We start from the raw sequence: 22,719 nt of genomic DNA, 5'->3' as shown, positions 1-22,719 counted from the left end.
TCCTTGGGGACCACTGCAGCACACAAATGCGCCAATCAGGCAGAGACGGTGGTCCAAGGCTGGTCTCAGCACTGTTGGGGAAGGCGTCTCAGCTGTTGGGACCCTTGACTATGCTGCTGTGAAACTGCCATTCTGATCCCTCCCCGGAGGGCTACAGATATAGGGATTCCCTACCTTTAGGCTGAGCCTGCACATGTTACTCAAAGTGACTAAAGGCAAGGAAGTTTCTATTCCTGCCCCTCCCAGGGAACAGCAGGAGTAGTCATAGTAAAAGGGCGGCAAAGCCCTTTTATGCTGTATCTGCAATCTTGCAAATCAGGATTTTCGGTTTCATTTCTGATGAATACAATTTCAAAGAACTTACTATCCCGAATAAAAATAACAGCATTTATTAAACACCATTTTATCCTTTACACCCCCGACATGGTTTTTACAGCTCATGTAATCTCGGCAAAGTCCTAAGACACCTGCTTATGAAGAAAATGAGGTGAGAAATTCACTTCCTCAAATTCACAGTTAATGTGACAGACCTGGATGGAGACTCTAGATTCTGAACTCTTATCCACTATTATTGTTTCCCAAATACTCTGTTTTACATGAGTCATTTCAAATAATTACCCTGAGAACAGAAAGTTGAGGCCACGATAAATGCAGTGGTCAGAGTAACAGAAGCACACTGTTGCTTTAAGAGAAACTGGCCAAGAGACCAGGCGATTGGTGAAGAGGCAAGCCCTGAACTCCGACCCATCAGCCTTACCTGGCACCCTACCAGCTGCTGTTCCACCACCTGCTGCATGTCTGCGTTTAATGTTTCCGGCTCAAATGCCATGCTGGCTTGGTGCACCCACAGCTCCAGCTCGGCCACCTGGGTCTTGCAGGCATGGAGGACTTCAGCAGGCTCAGGTCTAGGTTTCTCCACAGTGGAATGAAAAGCTCCTTGCTCGGCAGAAAAGCCCAGGGCTGTAGCCTTGATAGGAGGTGTGGCACCCTAAGATAAATCCACAGATAATCCAGTAGTGAAAAGTCAGAAGTCCAAAGTTTTCAGATTTGGGCTCACAAAGACCTGTGAACTTGCAGCATCTCCCCAGTTAAAAGAATAGAAACACACATACACACACACACACACACACACACACAGAAAGAAAAGAAAACTGCACCTCCACACTCATAGCAACAATCACGTGACCTGGCGCCCCAGGTTTCCAAGCAGCCGATCCGCAGGTATACAGGTACAGTGTTCCCGACCACAGAGGACGCAAACAGACTCCCAGTGCATTCAGCGGCAGCCCCAGGAGACAGGTGAGTGTTGTGAGAGGGTGTGCATGTGGGGGTGTGTGTCTGACACACTTCAGCGAACTGGCCAGTATTTAAAGTTGTGTGAGACATGATTGCGCAATGCTTACATTGCTGTGCGCTCTAGTCAAACAAAAAGATCTTTACACACCGACTGGCAAACAAGAAAATGTACACAGCCTTTTAATATCTTCTCAGGTAGTTAGATTATAAAATATTTTTGTTTTGTTTTTTTACCCCCTAACATACATGATGTTACTCATCTACATATCTATTAAAAATAGCTTGAGTCTAGTAATAAGCTTCAGTGAGGTTATCTGGAAAGTTTCCTCCTACCCTTCAGAGGGAACCCCTAAAACTAATTTTCACCTCAACTCAAATGTTACTGAGTTAAGAACCAGCTGCTTGTAGTAGAGTATAAAAAAGTTTGAGGTTTTCTTTTCATACTGAAACAACAAGGTTGCTCTTAATCCAGCAGAAAAATTTCTTCTAGATAACAGATGAAAAAATTCTAATAATCCCATAATAGATATTTTCAATTTGGAGGTAAAACATGATCTGACGTAAAACTATATTTGCTTCCCACATCCTTTTCCAAAATACTGAAAGAGTATATCAACCCTTCTGAAAAATTTCCTTTAGGAATAAGGATTTGTGTTTTGCTCTACAAAATTATTGATCAATATGTATCTCATTACGTTTATGATGAAATACAGTGTTTTCTATATAAGACTTTGCTAACTACACACGAGCATCTAATAAAGCACGGTTTTGGCCAAATGACAAACTTCTAATGGGAGTTACTGACAAACGTACACCCTAAGTCAACTCAAATGCACATTTCCCAATGTTTGAGGGATTTTGTTTAAACATAGAACTTTTAGTACCACTGAAATAAACAAAACTGGCAAGTGGTAACAGAAACACGCAGTGTACGACAATGCCACTCATTTTCTTACATACCAATGAGCGTCACGAAAGCTGTGTTGGCGAGAGTGTCTCTGGGTTATACTTGTTCCCCGTGACCATCTATAAATGTCACATTCGCTCTTCCTACCTAAACGCTACTCTTCCCCAGTTCTCATCAATATTTTGTTCAAGAATCACCTTCTTAAGAAAGTGTTCCCTTGTTTTTTCTGCAGTTCACGCATACTTAGCTTTATACATGGCTTTACCTATTTTAAATTTCTTTTTCAATCTTCATTTTAAAAAAGCAACAGCTGTGCCCGGCTGGTGTGGCTCAGTAGTTGAGCATTAACCCATGCACCAGAGGTGGCCAGTTTGACTTCCGGTCAGGGCACAAGCCCAGGTTGTGGGCCCGATCCCCAGTGGGGGGCATGCACGAGGCAGCCAATCAATGTTCTCTCTCATCAATGTTTCTGTCTCTCTCTCCCTCTCCATTCCTCTCTCTCTAAAACCAATAAAGAAGAAAAAAAAAGCAACAGTTGTGTGATTTTGCTGCCAGACACCAATTTCTAGTCATCTGATTGTTTCGTAGAGTTCAGATAGGGCTTTTGTCTTAGTGGCAAAGATTATGGAATCCTTTTTTTAGTTACCTGAGATAACAATCTATTAATATTAATATATCTGTATAACAGATTTATCATCCACCTTCCTTATTTATTTAAAAATATTATTTCAGCTCTGGCTAGTTCGACTTAGAGGTTAGAGTGTTGGCCGGTGAACTGAAGAGTCTTGGGTTTGGTTTCTGCTAAGGACATGCGTACCTCGATTGCAGTTTATCCTCATCCCCTGATGGGGTCGTATGGGTGGCAACCAATATGTCTCTCACATTGATGTTTCTCTTTCTCTCTCTTCCCCTCCTTCTCTATCTGAAGATAAATGCAAAAATATCCTCAGGTGAGGATTAAAAAAAAAAAGCAAAAAGGAATAAAAAACTTTATTAAAAAAAAAAAAATATATATATATATTATTTCACACCTGGATGGTTGGGCATCGACCCATGCACCAAGAAATTGCCAGTTTGATTCCTGGTCAGGGCACATGCCCAGGTTGTGGGCCCAATCCCCAGTGAGGGGCATACAGGAGGCAGCCAGTCGATGTTCTCTCTCATGGATGTTTCTATCTCTCTCTTCTCCCTTCCTCTCTCTAAAATCAATAAAAATATATATTATTTGAGTACCCACCATACGCCACACACCTTTTTAAAACAAGATTTAGTTTCTTTGCTTTCTTACTAATTCACTGAATTAATGAAGAAACAGGAAGCTCCATAACTAAGCTGGGCTTTATTTGCTAGTTATTTGAACCTGACAAAAAATACAAAGGTAAACAGAAGAGAAAAAGAGTATGTGCAACCATAGAACATTAACAGCTGAAGGTGCCCTGGGGAACTGGCCAGTAATCAGCTTATCCGCCTCTTTTTATAGACAAAGAAACCCAAGTGCATTTAACGTTTTACCAGTCACACACCTCCTCCATCACCACATGGCTTCTGAGGAGCTCAGGCCCAGACACTAGGTACTTGCCCAAGGTCACACAGCTCTGCAATCTTTTAAGTCTGAGTCCACAGTTTTTTCCACAATAGCTCCCCTGCTAAATGATAGCCCCAAATTCTAAAAACAGACATTATTTAAATGAATGTTTTATCATTACACATCTTGGGGGGCTAAAAAAGTATCATCACAGTATTTGTGACAGAATCACATCACCCCTATAGCATGACTGTAAAGTCATAATACCTAACCCTCCATTGGATTATGATGAGCCATGATCGTGCTCAGTGTGACGCACAGACCACCTGAGCGTCACACACCACGAGCTCATTATCATTCCTGATGGACACATGAGGAAACTAAGGCTGAGAGAGGTTATAAAAATTGCCTATGGCCACCCAACTAGTAAGTAGAACCAAAATTTAATCCCTGATTTCATGATGCCTTAGAGTCTACAAGGACACATTCTTGACATAATTTAGCCCACCTTCTAGGGGGATCCAAGTTAGCCTCTCATGAAGGTCATACGGCTCGATTCCTGCATCAACACATCACTAATCTAAGTAACAGGATCCATTTAAAATATAAGCTCATTTTCTGGCCGTAGCTGTGCATATTTTATGCCAAATTGCCAACCCTTTAAATTTACTAAATATTTCACAGTTAATTCTAAAAAACATATGCATATCTCCCCCTGCCACACATATACACATATGTGCTTTTTTTTAATTAAAAAAGTTTTTTTCTTTATTGATATTAGAGAGAAAGGAAGAGAGAGGAAGAGAGAGACAGAAACACTGATGAGAGAGAACATCGACTGCCTGCCTCCTGCATGCCCCCCACTGGGGATTGGGCCCACAACCTGGGCCTGTGTCCTGACCAGGAATCAAACCGGTGAACTCTTGATGCATGGGTTGACGCTCAACCAGTGAGCCACACCAGCTGGGCATATGTGCTCTTTTTATAAAATGCACAATTGCCTGGTCATGCTGCACAGACACTAGACTTGCTGCTGGAACAGGCTGGTGGTGTTTTATTGTGTGAGGCCAAACCTATCTTGGTTTCACATCTTTCAGTACTAAATATTCAAATCAGTAAAGCCGACTGTAATATTCTGGGTTGGACTCCTTATTCCTCCACTTACCAGCCAGACTCTTAATCCCTGAATTTTGACTTCCTCATTTGTAAACTTATGGCAGGTATTAATCTACCTTATTTAATCTGAGGATTAAACAGCAAATATAAGTGCCTCTTACATAATGGGCATTTGTTAATCAATATTAACTCCCCTCCACTTTCACTGCCCCCATAAGTAGTAACCACAGAAAAAAGAAGTAGTGGTTAGTGGAGAGACGAGTTCACTCTGACAAATGGTGAGTGTCATGTGAACATCTGCTGGCAAATCTTCCGGTTCTTCCACTTGACAACACATACGAAGATGTTAAGGTTCACAAAGAACTTTGGGCTTGAAATACGCGGCATTGTAAAACATAGAAAGCTTGCCGTCTCTAGGAGCTCAGGTACGTGAGCTCTGGCTTGTTACCAACAGGGACTTACCCCTTCTGTTTGGTTGGGGCGCAAAGAAAACGCTGAGCCTTGCTCCGTGTTTAGTGAGTCTGGTGCAAGGACCTGTGCCATGGAGCTATCACACGTGCTAATTTTCCCAGCCGTCTCCTGTGAAGAAAAGCATCAGAGGTCCAGAAAAGGTCCTGTTCTATGGCCATGCAACTCATTCTTCCCGCACCTGCTCATTTCACAAATCACCTGCTTGTAGAAATGTCCAGAGAAGTCAGGTGCATTCAGAAAAAGTTTGTTCATTAGGAAAAAAAAAATCACCTTCTTCAGGTTTGTCCTCTAGTTTATGAGGAGCACATAAGGAATCCAGAGAATTATGTATTTAGGTGATTATGAAAATTAAATTATATGATAAAGGCTACATTTCAACTAATGGGAGAAAAGGTGAATTTGTTAAACTTGGGAAGAACTACCCAGGCATTTCATGAAAAATATTAACTAGATCTTTTTCTCACTTTGAACAATTTAATGTAAAAGTTATATCATAAAAAATCTTGAAGAAAATATGAGTGAATCTTTTTCTCAGGACTTTTTTTTTTTTTTATCCTCACCCGAGGACATTTTTCCATTTTTTGTTCAGGTAGAGTGGGAGGGAGAGAGAGGAACAGAGAGAGAGAGAAACATCGACGTGAAAGGAACACATCGAGTGGCTGCCACCCGCACAACCGACCAGGGCCGGGGACAAACTGCAACCGAGGTACGTGCCCTTAGTGGGAACCGAACCTGGGTCTCTCAGGACCGCAGGCCGACGCTCTAACCGCTGAGCCAAACCGGCCAGGGCTGAATCTTTTTCTAATATAGGAATGGGGAAGGACTTTTAAAGCATGACAATAAAGGAATGAATGTTAGTATTAACAACAAAAATAGCCCTGGCTGGTTTGGCTCAGCGGTTAGAGCGTTGACCCACAGACTGGAGAGTTGCAGGTTCAATTCCAGTCAAGGGTACGTGCCTTGGTTGCAGGTTCGATTCCCGGCCCTGGTTGGGTTGTGTGGGATGCAACCAGTCAATGTGTCTCTCTCACATCGATGTTCCTCTGTCTTTCTCTCTCTCTTTCCCTCCCGCTCTGTCTGAAAAAAATCAATGGAAAATGAGGATTAAAAATAATAATAAAGTAAAATAATAATAATAGTGCACACTAAAAATCTATGCTGAAAGAGAAATAAGAGATCTGGATAACAACTTTCAAAGTAGTAATATCCCTAATATATTAATAACTCCTATACATCAAATAGGGAAGCATCAGCCCCTCCACAGAAAACCAGTCAAATGGCAAAAATAAACAATTCACAAAAGAATATAAAAGCCAATAAGCACTTAAACAGATATGCAACACTCCTAGAATATAAATTTAATTTAAACTACTAACTAAATCTGGCTAAGATGAAAAATATTCAATTCTGTGCACTCCAGGTGGGAGTAAAACTGGGTCTTTCTAGAGGACAGTTGGATGTGTGTCACATTTTAGATGGACGTATACTTTGATCCAGCACCTCCACTTACTAGACTAACCACGGCTGAAAAATAGGAAAATGTCATATACACAAATAATTAATATAATGGGGTGGGAAAAGTACGGATATTGTCTCAACCAATCTGATTGCTCTACTTAAAGGTTGTATGATCTTGGACAAGTGAACCTAGATACTGAGTCTCATTTACTTCATCTTTTTTTTCTTTTCTCTTGTTTCTTTCTCTTTTTTTTGTATCATTTACCTCATCTTTAAAGTGGGAATATAATCTACCTCACTCATGCTTGCCATTATTAAACAATAACATATAGTATAAAGCATTCAGAATTTCATAACAGAATGTTACTTTTCAGTTCCTTGTACTGAAAACAGTACCTGCTATTAGAAAGATGGACCAAGAACTAAAGTAAAGTTGGGTTTAGCTACCTTGGCTGAACTTTTAACTACAGGGGAAACTGGAAAGGTAGGTGGGAATCATGAAAAGTCTGGACTGCCAGGGTAAGAAGTCTGCATTTTACTCAGTACACAATCAGAATCACGAAAGCCTGCAGATTGTCAGTGGTTTCATGAAAAGCCATCCGTACAAAGCCATGTGTAAGACAGATTAGAAAAAATGACTGGAGGCTGTAACCCAATGAGAAGTTACTCCAAAAGGCTACAGAAGTAATAATTGCCTGGAATACGACAGTGGCAAAAATAATGGGAGAAGATGTCCAGACTGACTGGATATCACTTGACCATTGATAAGACAAGAAAGGCAAGAGAAATGAGGTATCTAAGACGACTCTGAAACTTGTCCCAGGTTTGAGTCTGAACAAGGGCATGTACCTCAGTTGTGGTTCATCCCCGGCCCAGTTGAGGTTGTGCGGGTGGCAACCAATTGATGTGTCTTTCTCACGTCAATGTTTCTCTCTCTCTTCCTTCCTCTCTCCCTCCAGCTCTAACTGAAGATTAATGCAAAAAATATATATATCCTTGAGTGAGGATCGAAAAAAAGACAGACACCGAGAAATTAGGAGGAAGAACAAGTTTGAAGGAAACGGTAAAAATATGTTTGAGATGACAAAATATATCCAAAAAGAGAAATCTGACCTGGCTGGGCTCAGTGTCGGTCTGTGGACCTAAAGGATCACAGGTTCAATTTCTGGTCGAGGACACATTGCAGGTTTGATCCCTTGCCCTATTTAGGGTCGTGCAGGAAGCAATCAATCGATGTGTCTCTCTCACAACAATGTCTCTCTTTCTCTCTCTCCCCATCTATTTTTTTTATTTTTGCATTTATTTTCAGATAGAGGGGGAGAGAAAGAGGGAGAGAGAGAGAGAGAGAGAAGCATCAACATGAGAGAGACACATCGAGTGGCTGCCACCCACACAACCCCAACCAGGGCCGGGGACAAACTGCAACCGAGGTACATGCCCTCAGCGGGAACCGAACCCGGGTCTCTCTGGACCGCAGGCTGATGCTCTAACTGCTGAGCCAAACCGGCCAGGGCTCTCCCCCTCTATCTAAAAATCAATGAAAAAAGTATCCTCAGGTGAGGATTAACAAAAAAAATTTAGATAACAAAAAGAGAAATCTATCAGTAATATAGAAATATGAAACAGAGTTAAGGGAAAAGTCAAGACTAGATACTTGATTTGGGAGTCCCTGACATAGAAGTGACTACTAAATCAATGGGCGGCGGAGGGGTTGCTATAAAAGAGAAGGAAGAGGATGAAACATTGGGGGATGCCTACCATCACAGGGATGGGGCAAAAGGACGTGGAGGAGGGGCTGCAGGTAGGTGAGACAAGAAAGTGCAGAATTAGGAAAGTCCAAAGACCACTGCATTTCAAGAAGAGGTAGTTGATAATGTCTGATGCTGGAGAGATCAGTAAGGATTAGGATTAATAAAAGGGCATAAATCGATGCTCCAAAAGTCAATGGCAATTTAAATATCGCCAGGAGTAAAAACTTGATTACAAAAGGGGCCAAGGGTGAGGAGCATCAGGTAAAGACAATTAGCCATAAATGAGAAGAAGCACAGTGATGGACCTGGGAAGCAAGATCAAGAAAGTCAATGCACTAAAGTATCAACTGAGCACAGTACAAGACACGAAAAGAGTTCTTGCCATTTATGAAACCATGTCAAGTGTATGCATAAAAACGTGGCAGGTCATAACTGAGGCGCAGAACACTACGGGCAAACAACGGGGAAGAGTCAGGGTTTCGTGGAGGTGGACACTGAGATGGGCCTTGGTGGACAGGCGGGAAGTCTACAGGCAGATGTAGAGAAGGGCCCTGCAGGGATACAAAGCAGCTTCTACAAGTCTGGGCTCTGGGACACTCGGCTTATCTGGAGGGTAGGGGCATGAAAAAAGGATCTTGTGAGGAAAGGGAAAACTGAATTCTTCTGAGGTAGAGAGGGGAGGACCCTGGCCAAAAACAGAGACTGGAGATGCGGTACAAGCAGAGCCCAGGGCCAGTGAAATGAGAGGACTGGCGGGAAGGGCTGGAGCTGAGCAGGAGGCAGGGGTGGGCAGGTGCATGGGTCAGAAGGATAAAGACATGTTTCAGGAGCAAGGGAAAAGCATCATGTTCACATCAGCTTATGATTTTCTAAAGTGAGGGCATTTGCCTTCTGTTTTGAGAGATTGGAGAAGATTCAGAAGGTCATTAGCAACAAAAAACTTATTAATTCATTTCTCTTATATACCACTTTGTTCAAACAGAGGATTATGCAGAGAACTTTCCCACAACTACTCCCAAAAGAGAGGTGTGTTAAATGCTCCGAAACACTATGGTGAGCTTTTAAGGTGCTCCTCTGAGTTATCTATTTTGTCTGTCTGGATTGTCACATATTGAGTTTTCCTCGGAAAAATTATCACTGAGTGCAAAACAGAAACGCAAATAAATGGTAAGGAAGTACTCGGCTGTCTTTGCATTTGTGGAGAGGTAATGGTGAGAAGCTTTCAAAATTTCCAGCCCAAGCAGGTTTCTTTCCTAAGCATTCTTTCAAATAAGAAATTCTTCTCCTTGACTTACTAACCCTTATCATCCCAATCCCCCTTCCCACACACGTGTGAGGGCCAGTATTACCTGAATGATCGTTCCAGAGGACGAGGACGCTGTATCTTCCTCCATGTCCTTGTCATGCTTCCAGAGTAAAGTCCAAGACCCAGAAGATGGCTTTGTTTTCTTGTCTCCGTTCTAACACAGTAATCCACGGATCAGCAGAGGGAAGCGATTTTCTGCCATCATAACCAGCATCCTACTCATCCCTTTCACACAAAACACAGCTTCCCAGGCAGCGTAACTGCAGCTCTTAATTCCACTTGCTCCCTATTTTCATCTTTCTTTGGCTAACTAAACCATACATCTCCAAACAGGGTTGCTCTTCCTGTAGCCTACAAAGCACTTTGAAAAGTTAGAAGTCAGCCCTGGCAGGTGGCTCAGGTGGCTGGAGCGTCATCCCATGCACCAAAAGGTGCTGGTTCAATTCCCAGTCAGGACACACACCTAGGTTGCAGGTTCGATCCCTGGTCGTGGTACATATGGGAAGGCAAGCGATTGATATTTCTCTCTCACACTGATGTTTCTCTCTCCCTTCCTCTCTCTCTAAAAAAATCAATAAAACCATATCCTCAGGTGAGGATTAACAAAAAAAAAAAAGTTGGGAGTCGGCTCACATCACACAAAGGGGATCTCTAAAACTGCTTTAGGAATTTAATCTGCTTTGGTAAATGGAGGCTGGAATGCTCATTTTAATAGAACAGCCTGATGAAAGTGTATTTTTGCTGTTGTTGTCAAACAGAAACAGAGAATGTCATAAACATACAACTCAAAGGTAAATACAGGGCTCAAATTAGAATCACACTGACATGTACTCTTTTCTTGGCCCCTGGTCCCCCTCAATTCTCACAACCCTTTCTGCAGAGAAGGGTGTACTCAGACTACAAAGCTGTCTGGTGGTCAGAGCATGGTAAACCTGAGCTCAGCACCACCAGGTCCTAGAGACACACCAGAGGACAGCAGGTGGTTCTGTGTGACAGTGGAGCTGTTTGCTATTCTATAAAATGAACAGAAAGAATGACTGGTGGTCACGTTTGAGACAAAACTATAAATTGCTATAATTTTCTTCCTTTTGGCACAAGACCCATTATAACTTCAGTTTTTAAAAGCACGAAATGGAAATCAGTATCAGGAAAGAGCACTGTAAATGTCTCATTCAACTAATTCTAATGAAATAGTAAGGATTTGTATTAGTTGCTAACACATCTCGTGTCCTTGGCACTGCTGTTTTAGACTAAAAAAGTAATTCAAATATGAAAAACCGAAGTTCTAAAAAGCACAGCAGGAGTGCCAACCAAACAGCACACTCTCGAAACTTCAGAGAAAGTACTCGGAAGTCAGGAAAGGACAAAGAACCTCATCGTCTCCTTTACGCCAACATTTATCCCACGCGGGTGGGAAGTAGGATTAGAGGCACTTAAACAATGTTAATAACAAAGAAGAACTACTTCTATCCTCCTTATAAAATAAAGGCATTAATTTAAAAAAATCTTTACGTTCTCACTCATTTCAAGATCTTCCCATTGACCTCCTTGTAGAAGGTTTCAGTTCTCACACAATTTAACGAGGAAACTGTTCTCCTTACTTGACTCTTCAGGGAGCTCTCCTCCGCCTCTTCCTCGACTGCTGGCAGGAAGGACATGGAGCCTCTTCTGTCCAACTGAAAGGCACAACACAGACACGCACTGCCAAGCTGCCACTCCGCATCACCGGGGCCAGGCTGGGCTGCATTTTTTTTTTTTTTATCCTCACCCGAGGACATTTTTCCATTTTTTGTACAGACAGAGTGGGAGGGAGAGAGAAGAAGGGAGAGAGAGGGAAACATCGATGTGAAAGGGACACATCGAGTGGCTGCCACCCGCACGACCAACCAGGGCCGGGGACAAATTGCAACCGAGGTACATGCCCTTAGCGGAAACCAAACCCGGTCTCTCCGGACCGCAGGTGGACGCTCTAACCGCTGAGCCAAACCGGCCAGGGCAGGGCTGCATTTTTATGTAGCTAATATTTTATTCACTTTCTCCAAGATGACCGCCTACACGAGTAGCCCTCTGGGTCTGGCAACTTCAGCTCATCCAGCCCATTATCATGACTCAGTCAAATCTTATATCCTTTTCGTGTGGCTCCTTATCAAACAATTCAAAAGTGTGCTTCCCTGACCTGGATGCAGAGTGGGCTCAGAGAGGTGCTGGACTCATTTTGGGAGTCTGTAATGGGCTGTTCTCAGTAAGAAGGTTTTCAAAGGGTGGCTCCCACCCACCTGCCTGTGAAATTTCAGAAGCAGCTCCTTAGGAAACTCAGGCATAAGAATTCTGTTGAGTCCCAGTACAGACACACCCTGAAGAATGACATTCACTAGTGAACCACCTTCAGGAGAGGAGTTCCCTTTTTAAAATTTCTTTACTCTTGGCCATGGACACAGATGCCATACATTTTTCAGGAGAAAAATACTACCCACCTAAAGCTCTTATTGGACTGTGGGGCCGACATTAACAAAAGTCATACCCACCTTCCGCTCAGAAACATCCCTCTCGGCCACTCCATCCTCTTCTGATGCTCCTGCTGACAGCATTTCCTTTTCTTTTTCTAATTCTTGCTGTTTTTGTTGTAAATGCCGGTGAAGGTTTAGTACAGCAGCCTTTAAGTCCACCAACAGGTCTTCTTTTTTCTGGTTCAGACTCACAATCTGCTTTTCAACACCTTCGATCTCTCCCTGTGCAGAGACAATGTTTGCATCGCTTTAGGACGTCTGAGGCCTTGACGTGCCTGCAGGAGGCTGCTTCGGTGGGTTCACGCGATGAAGGTTTGTCTGTGCTGCTGGTTCGCAGTCAGGAGCTGCTCTCTGGAACAGTATAGTTCTGCATCCTGCTGTGTTTCCCAGTGGAGGGTTTACAAGCTTCCTTATAGAATGCCCTGGCCTCACCTTGACCGTGCCAGTCAATCTCTGGGGGTAAGCTCCATAGGTAACTGTGATGTATGCCCATGGTTGGTAGCCACGGCCCTAGTAGCCACAGGGACTGACTGGCCACAATCCACGGGGTCAGGGCCTGGGAATATGCACTTTAACAAGCACCCGGGAGATCCAAGAGCATACTATCATTTGGGAACCACTGGAAAACAAGGTAAGAAATCTCACACTTTTACTATTGCTTTTAAAGCCTTCTTTAATATTTCTGAATTCATTCAGATTTTACCATGGCCAAAGCTTCCTATCAAATGGGAACACGTAAACAAAGGTACCGTGAAGTGTAACTTGCTATGGGAATGAAAGGCCGATGATTCTAAGCTTTATAACAGTACTTGAAAACTTTGCATGATGGCTGTGTGGGAATAAAACTTCTCATACACGGTAGAATGCAGATGCCCCCGTCTGTCTATGGGGATTACAGAATTATAGATTTGGAAGAAACAGCAGGTGTCTTCTAGCCTGGCATCCTCCTCTCTAGCCCCCGGAAAGGCATTGCTCTTTGCAGTAAGCGCTGCATCAGAGACATCCTGCTGTTTAGCAAACCTTCACGCACGCGAATTTTGTTCCCTATGGAGTCCTTAGACCCCTATTCATTTGTTCCTCATTCCCTTGTTCCATCCACCCATCCTACAGATAGTTATAGAATCATTCATTATTTTATGGACAGAGAAACGTACCATGTCTGCTCCTGTAAGTGAGAATTCTGAGGTCCAGAGAAAGGAGGTGATTTTTCCGGAGCTGCAGCTGGTGACAGAGCAGACCTGGACTTCCTGACACGGGCCCCCATGCCCCCCCCCCCCACTGCACCGACTCCAACACCAACACCTTCCTTCTGTCCGAAGTTAAACTTCCTGTGATCACTTTGTAATGACGACTGAACTAAATATGCGTGAACACTAAGCTGCGCAGGAATAGTGCCTACCAGCGAAAGTAATACCACAGCCACCAGAACGACAGACACTTGGAGGAACAGAGCCACCTCAGCTGGCCCCCACGGACACTCAAGAGGCCAGGGTCATCGTTATAATAATACTGAGAAGTGATTTGCCTTCTTTACTGTGTTGACATTTCTCAGTGTGTGAGTTTTCACCGCAAAAGCAATGGTGGATAAAACTTCTGGCATCTTGTACGAATCGGGCGGCAACAACTTGATTTTTTTAAGGAACTATTTTAGTAGTTATTAAATTCTTCACTGTCATGTACTTATAATAATATATATATATATATATAAAAGCCAGTTTCACTTAAGAATATCCTTGATAAAGAACGTATTTTTTCTATTCTGTGTGACAGAGTGGTAAGCATGCTTAGGGCACTCAGCCACATACCGGAGTATGAGGGTTGAGGAAAAGCACTTGAGTTTCAAGCGGAACTGCAGATATGTTTTTTCATAGAACACTATTTTTACTTGAAAGAAACAGCTGGCCAACTGTAGGTAGGTAGGTAGGTAGGTAGGTAGGTAGATAGATAGATAGATAGATAGATAGATACTAAAAGATTTTCCTAAAAAGATCGATGTTAAAAACTGCAAAATTGTTAATATCAATTACTGAAGTATGTAAACATTAGGAGAGGCTGCGTAACTAGTGAAACAACATTTTCCAAATGACCAAGTGGGATGTCATCAAGTCACACATGGTGAAAAGGTCCATGCAAAGGAAGGGTGGGGCAAAGGTAGGTTCACAGTTGTTTGAATGGAAAATAATGCAATAATTAATAAGTAATAATACAAGAATAAACTCTGTTTTGCATGCTCACAGCTGGAAACCTACAGACCAGCTTTGAAAAGTTCATTGGCGTGGCTTCCGATTCTGAATGTGTAACTTCTACCTGTTGGAGTTTAGTATGGTTTCAAAGACTATCTACAATTATTCAGAAGGGTCATTAAACAGTCCCTTTTCTATGTACATGTCTTGAGGGGTTAGCCTGTTTCACACACTTGAAACAAAACTACGCAGCTTAGCAGACAGACTGCAGCAGCCGATGGGAACCTGGGGAGCCAGACAGGAAAGAGATTTGCAAAATTGTGAAACAGTGTCTCACTTCTCACTATCTTTTCTTTTTGGAAAATACAATTTATTCCACAAAACTATGTTGTTTCTATTAACATGTATTGGGTTTACTATTGTCATTTTAAAATAAACTAAAATATTTTTACATTTCTGTGTTTTAATTTCTTCTGCTATTGGTAGATACAATTTATATCAATTAAAGCTCTTTGGGAGGGTTCCTTAAATCTTTTAATATAAACAGAAATCTGACATTTCAGAATATTGATTCCTGATTATTCAGTCTGCCTTATTGAGTCCATTGGATTCCTCTGTACTTCACCCCTCAGGTTAAGTAACTTGCCCTAGGACTCACAGCTAATACGCGGTGTAACCTGGCTTTGAATACCAGAGCAATTGCCTGAACTTAATGGCTGGAGAAAAAGCAGCTCTCTATAATCCTTGCTGTAAAAGGTTTTTTCTTTATAGTTGTTCTGATTCAAAATCAAAAACCTTAAAAAAAAAAGCACAAAACTCCAAGCAGTAGAGGATTTACATGCCACCACTGTAACTGGGTCACCTGACACTCTGAGTTATGGCACACGGAGAGACTGTATAGCATAGGGAGCTCTTCATTACAGCAGCGCCCAGGGTCCGTGCCTCTAAGGCCAGCCCACACTGCATGACCCCCATCCCAGAAAGCCAGCAGAAAGTCAGGCTGTCCACATATCCTGTGTTACATGAGCTTCTGTCCCAGAGCAAATTCAGACCAATTTGCACCAAGCTGAGGATGAGAACGTGAAGGGCCTTCTATTACCATAATTATGGTCACATATTTTATAAAATAGGAACGGAAAGTAAATACACTCATAGAATACCTTCAATTAGAAAAAAAAAGTAGGGAATAGAATAGACTATACCATCACACAAGCTTCTAGACACCACCAGCTTAGTAAGTGACCGTTGCGCGAACTGCTGGGCTGCAGAATGAATGAATGAAAGAAACATACCTTCACCTGTGGCACAGTGGCAGCTTGGGCTGGTGACATACCTCCACGGGACAGCTCAGTTGAATACGTATTTAGGATCTGTTTCAAATTTTCTATTTCCTCGTCGCATTCATTAGTCTGTTTTATGACTATCTATAAAATAAACCCCCCCAAAAGAAGAATCTTTGTCATATCTAATTAACAGATCAATGGGCTGCTTCCAATGTCCAGCCCCAACACAAGTTCCAACCAATTACAGCAAATATGCACCCACATAGATTTCAGTAGGAAATGGCAGCCTACACAGAGGGCAACACTGGCAAATCTGGCACCGGATCTTCTTGCTCTACTGGATGCCCGGGCACCTTGTGCAGTGTTTGGAGTAGAGGTCTAACTAGACACACCCTTGCTCCAGTCTAGTGGGCTTATTCTGGGAAGCATTTTATGGCAGGTTAATATTAAGTTACTAAGTTTGTCCGGCCGGTGTGGCTCAGTGGTTGAGCATCGAACCATGCACCAAGAGGTCTCCAGTTTGATTCCCAGTCAGGACACATGCCCAGGTTGTGGGCCCGATCCCCAGTGTGGGGCATGCAGGAGGGGCCAGTCAGTGTTCTCTCATCAATGTTTCTATCTCTCTCTCTAAAATCAATAAAGAAAAAAAAACACTTTTTAAATAAAATTGCTAAGTTTTATAAATACATTTAAAAACATTTTCTATGTGGGGCTTTCCACAAAAGGGTGACATCACTGAATCAGAGTAAGAAGAGAACTTAATTTGAGACATGACAAATTTTCCCATTCCAGCCACATCCTCACCTGGTATTCACTGGGATTAGTACTGTACATTTTATGAGTAAAAAACTGAGGGTTCGAGAGCAGTCTGAGTTGGAAGAATAAAGCAACACTAACCAGAACGATACGTGGAATCAGTGTTAAGCGAGCAGTGGAGCTCGAAGCTATTTCTGGACCAAGTGATCTGATCAAAGCATGATGAAATAGAGAAATGGACTTCAAAAGAAGTCTAGATATGTCCTTGGTATGCTTCACAATGAAGCAAAATGTCTTTTAAACTACAAAGTTTCTGGCCAACACAGAATTCTTCCTTGTATTTTCTTTAATATTTAACCATACTTTTAGCTGCAGGCTGGAAATGAATAACTATGTTCCCTGTACACACCTGTTCCCCAGTCCTCCATAATGAGCAACATCCCGTTACCCCTCCCAAAAGTAATCTGTCTTTCCACAACAATGGTACCTCCAATATCTAAATGAGGAATTAAAATAAACGTACCGTATTCTAATGCTTTCGTGACCACTGGTTTACTTAGCTTTGAATTATATGAGATGACATCTGATTTCCACCAACACAATAAGATGGAAAATTGTAGCAGTACAGTTTGATATCTAACTTGGCATAAAATATTACTTTGTCTTCTATTCTCCCCTTTCATCGTTTTTTGTTGATAGTGTTAATCCTCAACCGAGGATATATTTTTCATTGATTTTTTTTTTTTTTAAGAGAGAGTGGGAAGGAGGGGAAGAGAGACACACACACACAGAGCGAGAAACATTGATATGAGGTCGATCGGTTGCCTCCCGCACAACCCTGACAGGGGCCAGGTATTCAACCTGCAACCCAGGTAAGTGCCCTTGACCGGGAATCGACCCTTTGACCCCTCAGTCTGAGGTTGATGCTCTGACTGCTGAGCGAGACCAGCCAAGGCCCCCCTTTCATCTTCTAAAGAAGTCACTTTTGAGCATAGTTAGGACTGTTATTTTCTTTTCCTGGCCAGGAGACCAAAATAAAACAAAAAAATTAAAAATTATATATCAAATCTTACATCTTTCTCTTTTCCTCTCTTTATATTATTAAAAATTAGTACACTGAGGCCAGATTTTTTTCTCCCAGTGGGTGTTAGGAAATAATGTCAGATCAGTAGCCAGGCCAGAGACTATGTGAGTTAAGACTCAAACCAGAGATTACAGTGTCCTCAAAATCTCAGGAGAACAGAGTGGCCATCTAAATGTGAATGAAATTTAAGAGGGAGAAAGAAATAGTTTTCTTCCTATGATCAGGTGGTAGCTCTGAAAAAGGGGAAACAAAACGTTTCTTCTACCCTGACCCATCTGGAAATGCAAGCAGGGGGTTCTACCAAGAGGGCTGAAAAGTCTGTGGAATTTAAGGCTCTTGAGCAACTTTTTTGTTGTCGTTAACCCTCACTTGAGGATATTTTTCCATTGATTTTTAGATGGAGTGGGAGGGAGGGAGGGAGAGGGAGAGGGAGAGAGGGAGGGAGAGAGGGAGGGAGGAAGGGAAGAAGGGAGGGGGAGAGGGAAGGAGGGAGGGAGGGAGGGAGGGAGGGAGGAGGGGGGAGAGAGAGAGAGAGAGAGAGAGAGAGAGAGAGAGAGACAGAGAAACATCGATATGAGAGACACACATTGACTGGTTGCCTCCCAAACAACCCAGACCAGGGCTGGAGATCAAACCTGCAGCCCAAGTACATGCCCTTGACCGGGAATCGAACCCTCAACCCTTCCGTCAGCAGGCCAAGGCTCTAACCACTGGGAAAAACCAGCCAGGGCAGCAACTTTCTGTTCTTTGTGAGAGTGGATGTTGATTGAGGAATACAAACCAAAGTGAAATGCAATTTCTATCTATTGATGACGCCTGACTTGAGACTGGAAATCAAACAAAATGTTAAGGAAAAAAAGACAAAAAAAAATCTGGGGAAAGACTAAAAGAGGTTATCAGTTAAAAGAAGAGGCCAAAATCTAGAAACTCAAATTCTTATCTTATTTGTACATAAATGAATCTCAACAAAAGTTAACTCAGTGTTCTTTTACCGAGCCATCTACCTTCTGACACTAGACTCCTCCTAGGTAAAAGTAAGGAGGTAAAGTGCCTACTCTTATTGTATCCAATGTTTGAGAACAAAATGAGATGATTAATATGAAAGTGAGATACAAAAAGAGATCATTAAGGGTAGGATTACTGTCTGAGTCTGTCGGCCTCATGGGATTGCAAATACTCTGTTCAAGTTTGAACCTCGTCCCACGGCATTTACTTGTGTAGGTCTGCAATAACGAGAATGGAGTTAAACAGACCATAGCTATGCCTTAATGTCTCCAACCAGAACAAGGTAAGAACTGAGAAACAACCTTAGCCCCCTGTGACAAGAAGATCTACACTCTGATATCAAATGCCACTTCCTGGACACAGTACTGGAAGAGACCAAAGAGAAGAAACACAGGCAGCATCTTATTGTCATGGGAATCTGATCTACCCAACCACTGAAACAAAAATATTTTGCTGAATATTGTCATCCAATAAGTTGGCTGTCCTCATAAACAACTCACCTTTAATAACTCATTTTGTTCCTGAGTCACATTTTCCAACAGTTTAATATCTTGTAAAAGCTGATTTGTCCGCTGAAACACAGGCAGAGGTTTCATTCCTGTCTGGGGTAACCTCAGTTCCACTTGGTAAGACATTATTTCAGCAATGGTTTTCTTCATAGGATGTATATTTTCAAGTATGACCTTGATTATATCAGATAAGCATGGTTCACAAGTGAAAAAAATGTCCACTGTTAAATCTAATTATTTAAAATTATAATAGTGCATAATTTAGGCTCTAATCTATAGTTTTGATTTTTAAAACATTTCCTTAGCTCAGACTGAAAAAGGATTATTGTATCACTTATGATTGGTAGTTAAAATTCTCAGGAAAAAAATGCCTGGGTAAGGGTAACCTCCTAGCACTAATTTATGCACTTAGATAACCCTTTCCTGCTCCCCACCCTACCCCCACCCCGGAGAACTGTGTTTTGCTTTGTGTACTGTCACCAGGAGGTGAGCTATGTAACAGCAGGTACTGCGTCTTTTGTAGCAGCCGCACCTAGCACGGGACTTCCCACAGGGGAGGTTCTCAAAAAAAACCTTATTGAATTAGGTATCAGAACTTCCATTTCACAGGTGAGGAAATTGGGTTCACAGAAGTCAGAAGACCGAGGTGAGGTCAGATTGTAAAAAGCGGGGCTGGGATGAGAACCTAGGCCGCTCGACCCCAAAGCACATGCTGCTAACCACTGGGAAGAATCAACATCTGTGTCCTATTTAGTGCTAGGGCCTCTTTATACATTACAATTGTCCAACATGATCTCTGCAAGGCCAATATGCAGACATGAAAGACAATCCAGGAAATGCTAACCAACAGCTCAAAGTCACAGCGCCAGTAAGCAGCTCAGCTGGGGCTGGGACTCAGTTCTCCGGACTCAGAGCCTCAAGCTCTTGGACTATTAAACAACTAGATTTGACTTGAAGGCAAAACTTCTAAACTTCGAAGTTGTTGGAAGAAAGTAAATGAAAAAATAACCTATAGGAAAACTGTCTTTATATAGATAGTACTATATGATTTAAAACATGATATTTACAGTCATAATATCTCTTTCAACTTTATTGTGCTTTACTCTTGCAAGATTAAATACTGTTTATTACATCGTATTATTACACATCTAAAAGTAAGCATAGTTAGTAGTATGAGAAAAATACTTTAAATAATGAATCCAAGCTTACCTCTCCATGCTTAAGATGTTCTTCAGGTGAAAAATCAAATATTTCTTTTGATAATAGGATAGCTTTGATTTTTGAAACTCTTTTCTCCATTGATTTTATTTCAGTTTCAATAGCAACCACATCCTAGAGTTTCAGAAACAAAAACGCTCATGCAGTATATGCTGTATGTTAATAATCTATAAGACAATTTATTGCCATTCATTCTATTCTGATATTTAACCAAAATATGTTTGCCATTTATACAGCTCTTAAAAACTAAACAAGTGCTACTCAGATCATGTTGATCGTTTCTGATAAAAAATGTTATTCTATTAATAACACACCACACTACAAAGCATTGCTTACACATTATTGAGTTAAAGGTCCTCATAAAGCCAATTTTCAATTACTTATACTGTGAGAACAAAAGTACAGATGCTTCTTGACCTAGGATGAGGTTACATCCTGATAAACCCACTGTAAATGGGAAAGTCAAAAATGCACTTAATACACCTAACCTACTAAACATCATAACTGAGCCTTAAACGTGCTCAGAACACCTATTTGAGCCTTCAGTTGGGCAAAATCATCTGACATAATGAATACACTGTAGGGTTGCTAACTGAGACGGGCGGTCACTGCCATGGTCCAGCATCACAATAGAATATCTTATCATATATTGCTAGCTGGGAAAAGATAAAAATTCAAAACCTGAAGTATTGTTTCTACTGAATGCATTTCATAATCAAAAAAATCTTAAGTGAAACCATTGTAAATTGGGGACCATCTGTAGTATACATCTGAATTAATTTTTTCTTTATTGATTTGAGAGAGAGAGGAAGGGAGAGGGAGAGAGAGAGACAGAAACATCAGTGAGAGAAAACATCAATTGGCCGCCTCCTGCATGCCCCGCAATGGGGATTGGGCCCACAACCAGGGCATGTGTCCTGGCCGGGAATCGAACCAGTAACCCTCTTGGTGCATAGGTCGCCATTCAACCACTGAGCCACACCGGCTGAGCTGTAAATTCACAATGATCTACAATCACTTTAGAATTATCTTTGGAATGTGTTTAAACATTTGAATACAAGTGGGTCTAGCATCTAAAAAATTCTGATGACTTTAAGTAAAATGATAAAGTCACCCTTGGGAAACACACACAGACAAGGAGCTGGAAAATGGACAGGATTTTCCTGCCAATACCCTAATGCGCTTATTGCCATGCAAAGTAGTCACTCAACTACTTTATAACTTGCTCAGATTAATTTAAACAATAAATCATTTGTTCAGTGGTTATTCTCTCATCAATGTCAACCTCTGGAATCTGGCCAAGAACCTTGTGAAAATGCCGCAATGTGTGCCATTAAGGCTACATACTGAAGTCCATTCACACTGTAAGAGGCCTTTAGGCCTTTCTCTTAGATCTCAAGACTGATACACTGTAGCAACAAAAAGGTTCAGTTAATGAAGGGGACAGATATCACTATACAGAAAGAGACTGAGGGTTTCAAACTACAGCAGCTTAGAGCCATTCAATGTAGGACAAACATAACTATATGGATTTTTTTGAGAGAGGAAAGGAGACAGAGATAGAAACATTGATGTGAGAGAGAAACATTGATCAGCTGCCTCCTGCAAGCCCCCTACTGGGGATCAAGCCGGCAACCCAGGCATGTACCCTGACCAGCAATTGAACCAGGACTTCTCAGTCCAAAGGACAACGCTCAATCCATTGAGCCACACTGGCCAAGCAGGACAAACATAACTGTAAACAAGTAAAGCAGTAAGTACAGTAACTTTACAAGTGATATATCCAAATTATAAGAAAAAGTTCAATGATATTGAAATTATTTTCTACACTTTATGTTGAAAAAGGTATATGAAAGCATACAGTGTTTTAGAATAGTTTCCATCAAAAATTGTAGAAGCATTTAAAAACTTTGGAATAAGCATCACTAACCAAGAATATTTAATGATTATTATTCCCTGAAGCTACGTAAGAGTGGTGTAGGGAATGTAACTAAGAAGGTAAAGGTAAATAATTAAGACTAACCAGAACTGCTTTTGCCATGGTACCCAATCCTTAAATAAATACTGCACATTTCAAGCTAAAATAAGTAAAATTATTTTAAAAATCCATTGGCTGGCATACAGCAGACCCTCAATAAATATTTGCTATTGGTGAAGACTTGGAAGGCTATCTGTTTTAATTGCCTCTTTGCTAAGCTGTGCTTTTAAATCAACAATATCTCCTCTCTGAAAAAGAGAAAACATAGAGCTTATTTGATCAGGATTTTTCCCAGTATTTATTTTGTAATTCTTACCCAAGGACATTTCTACATTGACTTTCATATAGAGTGGGAAGGAGGTGGGG

At 41.6% G+C, this 22,719-nt stretch overlaps 1 protein-coding gene across 1 annotated transcript in view; it reads right to left on the bottom strand.

Annotated features, from left to right (window-relative positions):
- Positions 1-22,719, bottom strand: part of SYNE2 (spectrin repeat containing nuclear envelope protein 2) — a 288,966-nt gene that overhangs the window by 85,103 nt on the left and 181,144 nt on the right. The window contains exons 60-67 of the mRNA XM_036246314.1: positions 20,367-20,489; positions 19,149-19,331; positions 15,813-15,944; positions 12,356-12,559; positions 11,432-11,506; positions 9,874-9,984; positions 5,307-5,423; positions 758-988 (exon numbers count right to left, since the gene is read on the bottom strand). Of these exons, the coding sequence (XP_036102207.1) occupies positions 758-988; positions 5,307-5,423; positions 9,874-9,984; positions 11,432-11,506; positions 12,356-12,559; positions 15,813-15,944; positions 19,149-19,331; positions 20,367-20,489 (1,176 nt within the window). The remainder of the gene's footprint in view (positions 1-757; positions 989-5,306; positions 5,424-9,873; positions 9,985-11,431; positions 11,507-12,355; positions 12,560-15,812; positions 15,945-19,148; positions 19,332-20,366; positions 20,490-22,719) is intronic.

Source organism: Molossus molossus, unplaced genomic scaffold (assembly GCF_014108415.1).
Source record: "Molossus molossus isolate mMolMol1 unplaced genomic scaffold, mMolMol1.p scaffold_m16_p_1, whole genome shotgun sequence".
NCBI classification, from domain to species: Eukaryota; Metazoa; Chordata; class Mammalia; order Chiroptera; family Molossidae; genus Molossus; species Molossus molossus.
This window is presented reverse-complemented; position numbering and strand designations above follow the sequence as displayed.